General features: G+C 44.1%; 1 protein-coding gene across 1 annotated transcript in view; it reads left to right on the forward strand.

The window, feature by feature from the left end:
• Positions 1-15492, forward strand: part of GRIN2B (glutamate ionotropic receptor NMDA type subunit 2B) — a 204391-nt gene that overhangs the window by 73744 nt on the left and 115155 nt on the right. The window contains exon 3 of the mRNA XM_040595092.1: positions 12597-13195. Coding sequence (XP_040451026.1) covers positions 12597-13195 — 599 coding nt within the window. The remainder of the gene's footprint in view (positions 1-12596; positions 13196-15492) is intronic.

Genomic DNA, 15492 nt, shown 5'->3' on the forward strand with positions numbered 1-15492 from the left:
TAGTGGGATTAACCTGATGAGTAAAAGGAGAAAGCTGTCTACTATCAGTCCTTAGAAATTACTGGGTAACATAACAAGAGCAGCTGGACACCAAATGAGCTGCAGAGCACTGGGTCGGTACCTTCCAGGCAGTGTGCTTCATTCAGTAAGCATGTCCACTCTGCAAGGCTGCATGCCTTGAAGAGCACTGATACCAAGCTGATGAACACACATAGTTCTTAACCTCTGTTTCTTCTACTCTTAGCACAGAGAAGAACATCCTCTGAGATGAAGGGTGCACAGCTACTGCTGCAGGCTCCTACGCAGTGCAGATGGATGCATAGTGTGGGAATGTACACATCCTGCATCCATTGACATAAAGAAAAGGTCAAGCTTCTTGCACTAGCCACCAGACTTGAAGGAAAGTTTTTTCAGCCCAGTACTTCTCAGGAGGCATATATTCAGCAATTTTGCATAAAAAGGAGAAAAGGCACTTCTTACTGTCAGAAGAAAGTATTGTGAAGCTTAGATGACCAGAGCGATGACTTTTGTCTCAGCCTCTAGCTCTCCTTAGCTGCACCTTGAAAAAAACCTTTCTGTGGCTATTCCCTTTCTACAAGTATTGCTTCTTCTGACCTGCCTAAAAGAAAGACAGTTTTGGTTTGTGGTTTTTTTTAACCCAGATCCTCTTGGTGTATATTGATTAGATGACTGCTTGCCTCTATGAAAGATGAGTCCTGAAGGACTGTACTTTGTCAGGAAGAATAAAATCTATTAAAACTATGTCTCCAGTGCTTTCACCCACAATTTGAACGCATGCAAGCTCTCTTCCTCTGGGCTGTGACCAGGGCTGTGTAGTGAAGCAGGCTGTGTAATCCTTGGCTTCTCTCCGAGAGCACTAACCAGAGGCTTAATTAGCTCTGAATGCATGTGTGGTGATGTAGACACTAATCTTCAGTAAGGCTGGACTGCACCATCACCTCATTTCATAGGGATCATCGTCAGATGCTAATCTACTTTAGGTGCTGACAACTTGAGTTAGAATGGAACTGGCATATTGGACATGAGGCAATTTGCCTATTTTGAGCCATCCTGCATGTAGAGTAGCCCACATACATGTGCCCATGTATATATATATATATATACACACACCTGCATGCACTGAAGAACCTGGAGGCATCTATGTGCAGGAAGACAGAAAATAATGAGACAGAGTGATACAAAGTGGAAGGAAAAGACAAAACATCACAGCCAACGGCTCTTTCCTTGCAGGAGGTGCAGTGTTGAACGTGGCTTTTTCTTTCCCCTCTCATATGGTTGTTTGTTCATCTTGTGTCGTGGGTCCTGGCTATGCAATGTTCTGACTGAATAGCTCGTTTCTCCCCAGCTTGCTGTAGCTCCTGCTGATGCTTCCATCTACCTCCCACTCCCCTGTTGTGCTGGAGTGTGTGGTTAAGAAAAAGGACAGACAATGGGAGATGCAGGAAAACAAGATACATTGGCTTTGCCTTTGAGTCAGTCAAAGAGCTATTTCTATACCTTACACACCTCACTGTGGTTTTTATTTTCATAGATGCTTTTGTTACTCTTATTATTAATGGTCAGCAGAGGTGGATTCTTCTGCTGCTCCATCAATTCCTTTCTCTGCTGTGCTGATCCTCGATAGAAACCTCAATGCCTCATGTGTGTGTGTTATCTTGAAAAAGATACGGCAGTTCAGTCCCAGCCTCAGGTTTTGTTTAAAAAAGTACAAAGCCTAATATAGATAGAAAAATTTGAATTCAAGTACAAAAAGAGCATCTTATTTATTATGCTGCTGCTTTTAAGTTATGTCAAGGGCATATTGAATATATAGATGGCACCTTCCATTAATGTGCGGGTAAGTATAGAAAAATAAGTGAATTCAATTATGTGTGCTCTGGCACAGAGTTAAGCTGACTAGAAATGAGCCTGTTGACTTTCATCGCCCAGGCAAAAAGAAGTACAGAACGGAAACTCATAGCATCCTTATTGCAAAGTCAGATGGACTGATTTTGTCTCCCAAATCCTCTTCATCAAACCCTGAGGAGTGTAAATGTTCATGTGCTTAGATCATGGAGATGGATATAATGGTCCTTACACCACCAGTCACTGTAGCAACCATGAGTGCGAAGTATTTCAAGAACTGTAGGGAAGATTGCAAGCTCTAGCTCTGCAAGTCTCCTATGGTCCAGTCTTTTACCAAGAACAATTTCCAATTCATTGAAGTTCAGAAATGGCTTTTCCTTAAATAGGAAGTTTGCCACAATTTCTGCCTCAGTCTCATAGCAGCAAGGGATATGGCAAATGGCTGTTAATCGGCAGGGCAAAAAAAAGGAAGTAAAGAGCTATAATCCCAATACAAAATAATAGGGAGCAATAATTCAGCAGGTGTGGATTTGGCAGAACATCCTGCCAATGGATGGGCATGTGTGTGTTCAGGGAACTTCATATATTTGCGAGTGTTTTTGTCTGTAAAGCTGTAGGAAATCTCCTATTGAGTTTTTAAGACTTAATAGATGGGAGCTCAAGAAGAACGTTTGTGGAGGGAGCTTCTTTCCTTTCTAATATCTGTGTAAATAACTCCATGTGCTTTATTGGTCTCAAAGTCTCCACTGTGGGGAAGAGGAGAATCAATAATCATTTAAAACTTTGTGAATCAGTTAGATGAGCAAGACAGGCATGACAGCAGCTTCCCAGCAGAGGCACTGCTCACTGTTTGTTTAGGAAGGAGAGCTGCATAGAGAGAAGGTAGGTGCTGCCATGCTTTTATCCATCCTGGAGCACAAGAGATAACTAGCTATGACCAAAGCCAGCTCTGATGGGGACCAGGTTTTCAAGCATGACAAACAAGGGTGCATATTGGAATCCTTATTGCTTGTTCCAGTCAAGGACTCTTGTAACACACTTTGGTCATACAATTGCTTTCCAAAGCAGGGGCTGAATCCAGAGTTTAGGTCCAATGGTTCAGGAATCCGTCTCTGGTTCTTCTCCTCAGGCTTAGAGAGCTCCAACTAGATCTGAAACCAGAAGGATTGTCTCCTGGACAGTACAGGTAGGATTTGAAGCAGTGAGCTTTCCTGACACAGCAGCTCTACTGGACATGAGCTGGAGTTTCCACACAGTGCTAATGCATGGATGCTTTAGGGCCAGTTCATGGTTTCTCTGCCTGCTGTTGCCTGGTGGAGACACACACATTATGAGCTAATGTGGCAGCTGCTTGCCAGCAGTGTGTCCAAACACAAATCGACCAGGGTACTGTTTCTTCATTTTATGTCTGGGCTATTTTATACTATTCTGGTACATAAAGAAGGTGGTAAAATCCCTTTTAAAAATGCAACATGCAGAGCTGCCTTCTTGCCTGGTACACAGTGAGGGTTCGACATTGCTCCTGTCCCAGCCCATGCTGTAAAATACAGGTTGGATTGAGCTGGAGGGAGTCAGGTCTGGGAGAGCTAGGGGCAGGGAGGAGGTGTACCCTGAGCAAGCAGCACCTCCTTTCCAGAGTGGTAGGTTCTCTTCTAGAGGGTGCAGCGCAGGGTAGTGTGGATCCTCATGGTCTCAGAAAGCTGTGAGTATGAAATGGCAGAATGTTTGCTCCCAGGCTCAGGAGGAGGAAAGGTGGGCTTGCTTCTTTATGAGCTTTGGGGCAGCCTCATAACAGGAAGCCAGTGGCCTGAGCTAACCGAATAAACCTGGCTGTATTTGTGGGACTGAATCCCCAGGTAAGAGTGGTGCATGAACGGCCAGAAGCAGAGACAGCAGCACAAACGGTCCACACCTTCCTCTCACCCCACAGAGGAAAGCAGCGCCAGGCCACAGAGGCAGCCAGGAGCCAGCCCTAGAGAAGCAGGCCTGGCCGGGCAGGATGAGGGGAAATCTTGACTTTACTCTAGACTGCCCCTAGTTACCTGGCACAACAGGCCCAGGCAGATGGCCTGGCTGCCCCCCGCCTCTTCCCAAGCACACCTGCAGCCCCCGCTGGTGCGCGGGGAGTGCCGGCCGGCCCCCGCCTGCCGAGCCCCGCGGCCGCGCCGGGCCGGGCCGGGGAGCGCAGCGCGGCGGGGAGCGCGGCGGGCCCTGCCCCGCGGTGGGCGCGGGCAGCTTACGGCCAGGGCTGCTGTACGTGCACATGGTTGCCAGGGAACCCCGCTGCTGAACTGGGCCCACAGCGGCGGTGGCCGGACCTTTTTTCCCCTTCCTGCCGCCCCCGCCGAGCTTCAGTTATAACCGTTTTAGAGAAGAGCAGCCGGGTACGGGGCAGCGGGAAATCTGGGATCTGTGAAATCTAGTCAGTTCTCAGCTCTTGGTTTTGTCCCCTTGCTCAAGACCTCTCCCATTGTAAGTGGGGTTTTTGCTTTTTTAGTTTTTTCTTTTGAGGAAGAGAATTGCCTATTTACTGCCAGACAGAATGGATGAGGCTGAAGCCTTTTATTGCTCCTTGCCTTAAGGAAAGTGGAGGGCATCTGCACAGGCTTTGCTTTCATCTGCTTGCTCGCTTGCGCTCTGAAGGAAGCTAGCTCTGATCCAAAGGGTATGGAAGCTATGTCAATGCGCTGAAAATTACTTAAACCGGTTAATAAGACCAGCATCTAAGAAAAGATTAAGTCCTGGCACAATAGTATCTTAAAACGACTACTTTGCTTCAGCTGTGGTCTGGCCAGCTCACAGCGTAGGCACAGCCAGCCGCACTGTGTCCATACAGGCTGAGTAGACCTTGGCATCACCAGGACTGCAGGTGCCATGTGTTACGATGTAGAGCAACTAACAGCCTTGCCTGCAGAAGGTTAATGCTTAAATAAGCAATGCAGAGTTTGAGAGAAAGTGGTATCAATACTTCATGAGGTAGAGGCCTTCACATACACACTCTGACCTGTCCACAGCTGGGCCACAGTGGGAGGAGATCTTCAGCTCCTGAGGGGCTCAGAGGACATTGGATGCAATGCTGAACTTCCAGGGCTTATCTAAATAGATTCTGTGAACCTTTGGAGGCTCAGCTCATAATTAGGTTTGCTCATAATAAGAGACCAAAGGCATACTTGATGAAATGGAAGAGCAGTTCATTTAGAAATGATAAAAAGAAATAGTATTTTACCCTGGACAGTTGAGAGATTTATTCAGTGACATCTTGCCAAATACTGTGACTGGACTTTTTTAAGAGTGCTGGATAGTTTTATTGCTGCTATTGATTAATATGGCTATACCAATGACATCCCACTCAGCTTACAGTCAAAATTCAGTCCTTAGTCTGGAGGGTAAGACAGCCAGAAAAGAAGCCCCAGGCAAACACCATGATGTAATTGGATGGATGAGTAATGGGGCAGCCTGACTTTCCTCTAACTGTTTTGGGACTGGCAATGTCAGGATATTAAGCCAGCCTAGAGGGCTTGTCTGAGCTGGGACAGGAGAGCTAGGCCTGGGCTGTCCAGATTGCCAGTATGGCACCTTGTGTACCCAGAGTGACCAGTGGTTCAATCCATCCATCCAAGCTCATCAAACAAGGGAACACCCACATACAGAGGTGAAAATGAAAATGCAACAAGCCTAGTGTGAAAACTGTTTATACTGGCAGCTTGTTACCTGCCATTTTTTTCCGTGGAAATGCATTGGCATCCATATGTGGTGCTCTGAGAAGCTGATATGGCATACCATCATATGCTAGCCTGCTTTGGCTAGTAATTTTGTATAAAATTCACAAATGGTGCACCTTCTCCTTAGCCAAACAACTTTTGAGGTTTTTCTGTGAGTTGTATACCTCATATAATGGCCCTGGTATGTTTGACGCTCATCTTTTTTATTAACTGCATGTGATATGGAATGAAAAAATCCCAAGAGCAAGATCATAGAATCTAAGGTATCTTGTGTTTCCTCTGTTGCAAAATGTTATGAACGAATGATTTCTATAGACCTTTATGTGGAAAGTGGAAATCACTTAGCTGTTTTCAGCCCTTGAGTCATCTTTAATCAGAGACCTTTCTATTGCAGGTCTCAAGAACTCCTTGGTGCTGGAACACTTACACAGTTGCCCCTGGGATAGGGCTCTGCAGCAGATGTTTCCACTGCTACAGAGGCAGTAATGTCCAAGCCATGACTGGACTCTGTGTATATGATGATACTTATGTGTATAATTAATGTGACTAATATACATGTGAATCTTGGTACATTTGTTGCTGTTTACCAGGGTAACAAAACTGAGCTACACTAGCAACTCTAGATTTGTTATTGCAATTATTCTCTGTAGCCAACAAGGATCATGGCTTCCAGAGAAGACCAGAGAGTCAACAGCTATTCTCCTAATTGCCAAAGGCCTTCTTTGTTGGCCACTTGCATGCCCTGCCTAGCAGGGGCCAGAAGAACAGCAATGCTCTCTCCTGTAAGAGAGGGCTCTTAAAGGCCTCCACTAATTTATCACAGTTATGTCCTGCCTGCCTTTCCATCAGTGGATACACTGAACTGGGCCTCTGCCTTTCACTCATCCACGAGTTTCTGTAATCACTTCTCTGTAACCATCATCTTAAAGTTCTTTTCCAACCTAAACAATTCTGTGACTCTGTGATCATCTCTGAGCTGTGTATCCTTCTGTCAAATAAGGCCAGTGTGTTCAGTAGTCATGAGAATGAGGGAGGGAACTTATAAATGATATAGTTATATAAGCCACATTTCTGCATCTAATGAGTTTGAACTTCCCACCGACAGCACGTTCCCAGGGCTGCTCAGAGGATTTTCACCAAGAATGATCCACTCATCAGTGAATCAGAGCTCTGGGAAAGGGTTGCAGTGGTCATCTGTTCCATCTGCTCTGCAAGCCAAAATCAGTAATAACCCAGGGAACCTGTTCCAGTAAGACAGGAAAGTTTTGAAACCCTACTAAATAGTATCAATTAGGCAGAGTCATTAAGAAATGACGCAGTCCGACGTGCTCCAACCTTACTTTGAGTAGGTTTTGCTGTGAATATGCATTTGTGGAAACGTGTGCATGTATATGTGTGACAGATGCAGAGATGCTGTTCTAGATGCTAGTCCCACCATGAGGACATTTTGCTAGGGCTGTAGTATCACTGTGTTCTCATAGTCCCTACTGCAAGCACTCAAGGAAAGGACTCACACTGGATGATACATCATGCAATATTAAAAACAAAGTTTTATTGTATTGAGTTGTTGAAAACTAAATAAAAAAATGAAATGCGGGGAGAAAAAACAAACAGGCAGAAGATCCTGACTGCAGGCTAGCCTGAGGCAGCAATGCATTTGTGGTAAGAGTAAACAGGAGTAAATGAACACTTAAGCAATAAAGATCCTGATTTCCTGTCAGATCTGTCGTAAAAAACGGGACTCATGGATACAGAAAATTTAATTATAAGACTTTGAACTGTTGCAGCATTTTCCATCATGAACAATAAAACTCCCAGTGAATCAGGTTTCCCACCAGGACTGTGACAAATAGGTACACAGCAGAGTCTCAATTTTGAAGAAAAGAAATACATAGGTAGGGAAATGAAGGTCTGTGTTTTCCCAGAAGTTATTTGGTGCTTGCTCACCTCTGTTAGCCCCCACAAAATGCATGGTAGGCAGGGCCAAAGTCTAAACAAGAGGCAGCCCTATGTGATTTGTCTGCAAGTTATAGAGGAATTTTGCAAATTAGGACTGTACTAAAGACACACCAACAGCTTTTCTTCTAAATCAGGAAAATGACAAGAGGGCTTTGGAAAGTAATAGTGGCCTGAGTTCTTAGGATATTTTAGGATTCCCTTTGCAAACTGGAAAGCAAGGGAAGGGCAGACCCCAGTTAAATTATGGCTGCACAGGAAGCTTAATGAAGCAGCAAATGATGTTAGATATACTGATGTTCCCAAAAGCACGATAAAAAGGGGCTACTCCCAGACAAGCACAAATTGTGTTTCTCCTGCACCTATGTGGAGATAGCAGCCTAGGGTGTTTTGCAAAAACATGGTTTATTTCTCCAAATTGACAAAACAATTATGTGCTCTTGACTTAAATTCCTTGTCCATAACCTGACGTACGTGGCCCTTGTGGGGTCTCCACTTGGACTGGAGCTAAAGGAACTTGCCTACAGTAGCAAAAATCTGTTCTTGACCCAGCCACCAGACTATGGTGCACAGAACCAGGTTGCGTTCAAATAGGCTGCATGGAGGAAATGCAGCATGCTGATCTCCTCACTCCCCAGGTCAGCAGTTATACTATGGCTTAGTTGAAGGCTCTCTAGTTCCTCAAGATGACTGGCCCAGAGCAACTGTTTTTGAGGATCTTGCATTCCTCTCTAGTCTGTCCCATGCTGAGAAGCAGTTTTGCTCTGGATAGTAAGATGTTGTTTGTAAGGGTAATTACTTTTGCTCGCCTAGGGAATCCAGAGAGGCTCTTAGGAAGGAACTTGTGAGAAAAGCACTCCAGAGACCTCTCCTGCCACATCTGAGGTAAATGGTTCATTAAATGGCAGTGATTGGTTTCAAATGGTGCAGCTGCAGGAGGGCTCCTTGGAGAGTCACCTGCAGCCTTGCTAAGGGCCTGCATCTTGGCCAAGGTGTGGGTTGGGCCTTCTCTTTGTGCAATATCTGCATGAGCCTGCCCTTGAAGGACAGGAGGCACTGGGCAACTTAGAAGTAGTGGCAATAATACTTGATTGCTTTCTAAATCTTGTGCCACCTCCACAAACTCTCTTCCATCCATGTAGAAACTCACCAGCCACCAATCTCCAAGGGGAGGCTTCATGGTGAGTGCTTTTGTGCCTTCACCATGTGCAATCCAGCCTCCTTAGCTGAGGGGTTAAATGTGCAGGAGGAGGAGGCAATACTTGTCCCAGCAGCAGTAAATGCAGAGCAGATTTTCTGTGGGAAGCCATCTGTCAGCTGGGGAGTGGTGCTGTGTCAATTGATCAGCTCCACCTCCAGCTCAGCTCTGCAAACTACAGATCCTTGACCTTGCAGGGTGATGGTGGGGGAGTACTAGGATCTCTGGAGGCATTGAGATCCTGTAATGGAGCTTCTACTCTTTTCAGACTGGGTAAGGGACACTCTGCAGCATCTTGCTGTCTCTTGCAGCAGTTAGGTATGGGAAGGCTGAGCTTGCAGGTGAAAGAGCTGTAGGAGAAAGACAAGCTTTTTCCTGTAGCTAGGGGACTGTATTTCACCCGGATGATGTGCAGTGTAAGGGACTTCTGCTCTGAATTCAACCTATCCCTATCCCAAACTTAAATTTGTCTCCCAGTGGCAATGTTAAAGCATATTTTGGCTGTTACAAAGTAAAAAAAAGGATGTAGAGAGGGTGAAGTTTCTGCAGGAGAAAAATAAGAACTTGTAGTGTTCTGTACAAACCTCTAATGTCTGGAGAGGTAAAATTTTAATTTTTGGTTTTAGACTGCAATAAAGCAATAATGATTCTATGGGGTTATATGTATATAAAAATGGTAACACCCATCCACCCACCCACCCCTTTAGATCTATCTCCAAATTTAAAAGCTATCACTGTAACACCACAGTGAGGTCAAATTCCTGCTCTTATCTGATAGCCTGTGGGTCTCTCTCAGTTCAGCTCCTTCTCTTTTTTTCCCTGATATTCCATCAGGTGTGGTCAAAAATAAGGACAGGAAGGAAATTGTGGCTCTCAGGCAGTTTTCTTATTTTGCTTTTTATTTCCCAAAAGGCACTCACTGAGATTCCCATCCAGTTCTATAAGCAATTCTCCTGATTTGTTATGAGGGGGACATATTCTTTTGTGCTATTGTCTGTCCTTCCTCCATCACTTCTCTCTTTCCTGAGTGCTGAGTCGGTTAGAGAATGAAGAACATTTGGCTAGCCCAGGTATTGGGGTGATCAAGTGCCAAGAGACAGCCTGGCAAGCCAAGAGCTGGACTGGCTTTTGCACCTGCTTAATGCTCTCATTTTGAATGGAAGTTGCCTCTTCGTGCTGCTTCTGTAATAAAAATGCAAGCAGTTGCTCAAGAGCAATTATTACGTGCACAGCCAAGTGGTCTGTGCTGTTTGATTTAAGGAGCAGTGCTTACATTTCTCAGAGGAGAGGAATTGTTTAGCTGGGTTATGATAAAGCTATTTGGTGTATTGATTTTTGATGTTCTGATACACTCTGGTTAGTGAGGAGCTCTGAATTTTCTCCCTGAGTCTTTGGGGCTGAATTCCCTTCAACAGTTGAGCTGCGCACTTGTGTGGAATGAACTGTCAGTGGGCACTTTAGCTGGAGCATCTGACCCTGTTTAAAATCACTGGGAGGGCAGTACCTCCTGTACCTTGCTATCAGGCCTGCTAACTTCTCTCTGTGTGTGTATGCAGTCTTGAAATACTAATGGGTTTACCATCTCACATCCCCTATTTCTCACCGAGGAAAGGACCCAGTATTTTTTTAGACAAGTCTTCAAGATGCTGTGTGTCAAATGTTTCTGTAATAGCCAAGTCTTCAGATCTTAGACTCTGCTAGAAACTGTGGAAATTTGCAGTCAGTTCAGATCTTCTTATGTGAAAATATAGAAAAGCTTTAGTTGAAATTAATATAAAAAGAAATACTAGTCATCAGTGTAGCTGTTTTGCCTTCTCATGTCACACTAAGGCTGAGTCTGCGCTCCAGCATTCAGTTTGCTATAAGTGGCTTTCAAAGGCACAGTGCAATGAAGGGTATCGGAGATGCTTGTTCAGGCTTTCTTCAAACTCTGGCAAATGCCGTGACAATAGTTTAATCTTTCCTCTGTCTTTAATGATTTTCTCCATAAACTTCAAAGACAAAAAATATCTTTTTATTGGAGGAGTAAGTTCTTTTCCCACAGTTCTGGGAGAAGGGAGTGAAAGTGATATTTTAGTGATAGAAAGTATGAGCTGTTTTCCACAGACTGAGAGGTTCAGTTGCTGCTCCTGTTTTTTTAACTTGCCTCCAATTTGTTGCTGCCTTCTTCTCCTCTTTCTTTTTGTGTACATTTAGTTTTCCAGTGAGCAAAGAGCAGCCCTAAGAGTACTTTCACAAGTGGGTGGTGAGCTGTGTGGAGGAAGTGAACAGAGTTTAATCACCAAACCTCACAGGAGAGGCATGGGGATCTGGGAGGAGGGACTCTTTTGTATAGGATGTGACCCATAGGGACTTCAGGAAAGACAAACAAACAGCTTAAGGCTGGATGCAGTATCAGAGCTTTTTTTTTTTCTGGAGTTGCTGAGCTATGGCATATTTTGCCAATAGAGAAAACGGCTACAAGTAATCAAAACCATGACTAAGGAAGGGATGGATGGATAGATCATTAACTAGCATCCTTGCTGAAAAACAGCTTTACCTGCCAGGCTGTAGGAGAGTGAATTTGGTAGAAAGCTGTTCTAAATGTGAGTATCCTGAGGTAGTGTCTTAAGGTATTTGCACAATGAATTTCCTCAGGTCCAAAACTCCTGGCTACCTCCTTTTGTATCTCTGGTTCAGTTCTTCTGGCTTGTTGAAACAAGGTGGAACTGCCATCTCATTCCTAAAAGTGGACTGGATTTGGAAAACTTTCTTATTGTAATAGGAATCTCTGCAGAGAGATATAATTTAATTCTGCTTTTTGTTTGTTTGCGGTCTAATCCTACTCTACAAGTCAGTGGGAGTTTGCAGTTGATTTTAAAATATATAAGATCATAAGAGAGCATATTGGCAAATGCTTTTTCCACTCCTTTGCATCCTGAATTGGGCAAAAGCAGGGATTTGGATTTTACTGGTTCTGTCACAAATTGAAAGCCTGGTATCTTGTGAAATCCCAGGATGAAAAAGGCTTGCACTACACCATTGGAGAACTGAGATCCATACAAAACTCGCTTGGAGTCTTGGAGGTTATAAAACAGTGCAAGTTCTGATTCTTGTGAAGATGAATTTGGTATGGTAGAAGGATATGGAAGCAACACCAAGAGACATATTGAGCTGACATTTCTCTAAAGCATGGTATAAACAAAACCCATAATAGTTTAGAATTTTATTTTTTCCATTTTAGTATGTCATAAGACATATTATTTTAGTATGTCTGAGACTGAGGCTTCATAGTTGTAGCACTCTGCTACTTCTTGATTTGAAAGGAACTTGCAGTGGAGGTTCTCATAGTTATTTGTGTCTAATGGTTTTGCCTGCTCTAGTACTTCAGTGTGGATACTCAAACTAGAGTGACTGTCCCAAACTAAGTCAATATCAAAGCTGTTGTGTATCCTGTTTATACTACATATAAGGTTATGATAATCCCTGGATTAAAGCTCTTAATTTCTGCAGCCATAGAATATTTTGTACCTATTCTTTTTCTGTGTCCCCACTTGTGTACCACTTGTTCCCCTGTCTGTTAGAATCATGCCTGACACTTGAAACTTTTAAGTAATTTCAGCAACTTGCCTTTAAAAATTAAGTAAGGACAGCTGGTCATAAGAAGGCTTTTACTTTCTTCTCACATGCTTCACTTAAATTTTAAATTTTTAAAAGTTAAAAATCCTTAAGCTCTGGCCAAGACATGGAGTAAGGTTCTGACTGTGTGCCTCCCGCTCCATGCTCAATGGGTTGACTAGAAATGCTGTTTATTTCCTTTGACCTATTCTTGTTTTCTTTTTCTCTCTCTTCTTCTCTTTGACTTTTTATTCTAGGATGAGTCATCCATGTTTTTCCAGTTTGGCCCATCAATAGAACAGCAAGCCTCTGTCATGCTCAACATCATGGAAGAATATGACTGGTACATCTTCTCCATTGTCACTACTTACTTCCCTGGTTACCAGGACTTTGTGAACAAGATCCGCAGTACCATTGAGCACAGCTTTGTGGGTTGGGAACTGGAGGAGGTCCTCCTGTTGGACATGTCCCTGGACGATGGGGACTCAAAGATCCAGAACCAGCTCAAGAAGCTCCAAAGCCCTGTTATCCTCCTTTACTGCACAAAGGAAGAGGCTACCTACATTTTTGAGGTGGCCAACTCTGTGGGTCTGACAGGCTATGGTTACACGTGGATCGTGCCCAGCCTGGTGGCAGGGGATACAGACACAGTGCCATCCGAGTTCCCCACTGGGCTCATCTCTGTCTCATATGATGAATGGGACTATGGTCTTCCTGCCAGAGTGAGGGATGGAATAGCCATAATCACCACGGCTGCTTCTGATATGCTGTCTGAACACAGCTTCATCCCTGAGCCCAAGAGCAGCTGTTACAACACCCAGGAGAAAAGGATTTACCAGTCCAACATGCTCAACAGGTAAGGGAAGGGAGTGGACCAGCCTTACAAAAGAGGGGGTCAGAGGGGACCTCTGAGACCAGAATAATTCTGCTAGGGCACGTGGTGCTTTGGGGCAGTGGGCAGTGCTGTCCAGAACCTGGACAAGGGGAGGTGTGCTGATGGTGAGACCTGTGTTGTGCGTCATGAATGTTAGTACTGCCACTGCTTTAGAAAGCCTCCATGCAACACAGGGGACAAGCCAGCATAAGAAAAAGGAATAATGAAGGCACAGGGCAAAAATCTGAGTATGCCTCTCAATGCACAAATTTTTGCTTTTATAACAGCACTGAACTTCTTGGAGTGTCTTCGCACGAATAGGTCTGTAACTCCCAGGTGGGTTCTTGCTGCAGGCAGTGGTGGTGTTTGTATGGAAATCTAGAAGGCACCAGGTTCTGTTTCAGGCATCAGCAGTATGCAAACAGGTGCCCTTTATAGGTGATGGATGTATAACCTGCCTGGAATAGTTTCATGGCACCTGTTATCTGAAGACTAAGTGTCCTACTGTCCATGAGCCCTGAAATAAAGGAGAGAAGAAAGTGCAGAGAGACGTGGACAATGAGAGCTAAAAAAAAAAAAAAAAAAAAATAAAAATGTTCGAGTCAACAACTCTGCTTAGCTCCTGCTTTATGCTCAAATCCTTTAAAGCATTTGGGTGTCTTAAGGATAGAATTTACCTCAAAGAGAAAGACTTGTGCTATCACCCTGCTCATTGGCACCTTATTAGCCATTGTCTGCTGGGTCTTTTGGGTCCTATTCTCTCTTGTGCACATTATGCAGAGCCTAGGCACCTCCATCAGAACAGCAAGTATTTCTAGATGGAAAAAGGCATTTAAAAATATGGAAAAACCTATCTGAATACCTGAATAAGTATCTTCTTTTGATCCAGATTCAGATTTTCTTAAGAAACTGTGCTAAGATGCCTGTTTAAGGTCATAGAGGAAGCCTGTGGTGGAACAACCTCTAGAACAGCACTCATTACTAGATCTTGCTTTTTGTCCCAGCTGGAGTTTTAGTGTGTCGCTAAGCAACCCAGATAATTATACATGGGATCTGCAATTAGCCAGATGCCCCCTGACCTGCTCAGCTGTCATTCTCCAGTGTTTCACATATGAAGTCCTTGGGCAGGTTGGTACCTTTGTGGTAGGACAAGGGGAATCCAGGCAGTGGCTATCAGGAGGGGTGGCCACACAGAGCTCTACATCTTTGTTCATTTGTCACAATGAATCATGGAACAGTGTAAATGTGATGGATTGGTTTGCATGCTGTGACCCCTCACTGTCAACTGTACTAGGCAGATAGAGGGACCGGTGGACAAGAAAGCAGATTTTGTGTTGCCTGAAAGTTGGGGACTGAAAGAAATGTCTATTCTTTGGCCCATTGTATTATCCATAATGTTATCTACTATTTGTTGTTTGTCTCTGTGTTCCATTGGAATATTACCAGGTCTTACTGCCTTTGCTTCTTCCCTATACCGGCTTTTTGCTGTTTGCAAGGCTTGGAGACCAGCAAAGGTGCCCAAAGCTTTTGTCATTTTCCCTCCCAGCTAGGATTAGGGGTAAGACGTATTTTGTGCTGCTTTTTTGAACGATCCCTGAAATGAGGTAGCAGGGAAATATATTTAATATGTACAAAGTCATCAGAAGTAACATCAAGGCAGGCTATTGTTCTACCTTTCCAAATGAATAGGGATTTTGGGGGGGAACTGTATTGTGTCTTTTCAGCAGTTTTCTAGAAAACAAAACATTGTCCTCTGCTCTGCAGAGACCTTCTGCTAATTAGTTCTGTTGACATTATATTAGCCGGTGCATAACATCATATCCTTATAGCTACACTGCTTTGAATACCCAACATAATCTCTCTGCATAGCACTTCTTTGCATTGCATAGAATTCACCAGCTCAGAGACTCTTGAGTCTTGACTATCTTCATATGACAGTACTGTTGTGCAGTATAGATATGCCCTGGAGCCTGGGCACCCCACATGAAATCAGTTCCTGTCATTTTTGAAGATATTAGCTTTCTTCTTGCCTTCATGGTCCAAATTATGCTGTTCTTTCTCCCTTGTCTGCTTTGGGCACCACATTCACAGGAGTGACTGCAGATACATGTAGATATACCCAGCTTAGTTTGGGTACTGGTATCACTCTCGCTGAGAAGCTGAGTCAATTAGTCCATGCCAAGCTCTGTTCTGCCACTGCCTAAATTGCTGCAGGCACCTGAGCTAGCTCAGAAATAATTACACCGTGTTTGCTTCTGTGATCACAGTGCAAATATTTG

The sequence above is a fragment of the Falco naumanni genome, chromosome 5 (genome assembly GCF_017639655.2).
Source record: "Falco naumanni isolate bFalNau1 chromosome 5, bFalNau1.pat, whole genome shotgun sequence".
In the NCBI taxonomy this organism is placed as follows: Eukaryota; Metazoa; Chordata; class Aves; order Falconiformes; family Falconidae; genus Falco; species Falco naumanni.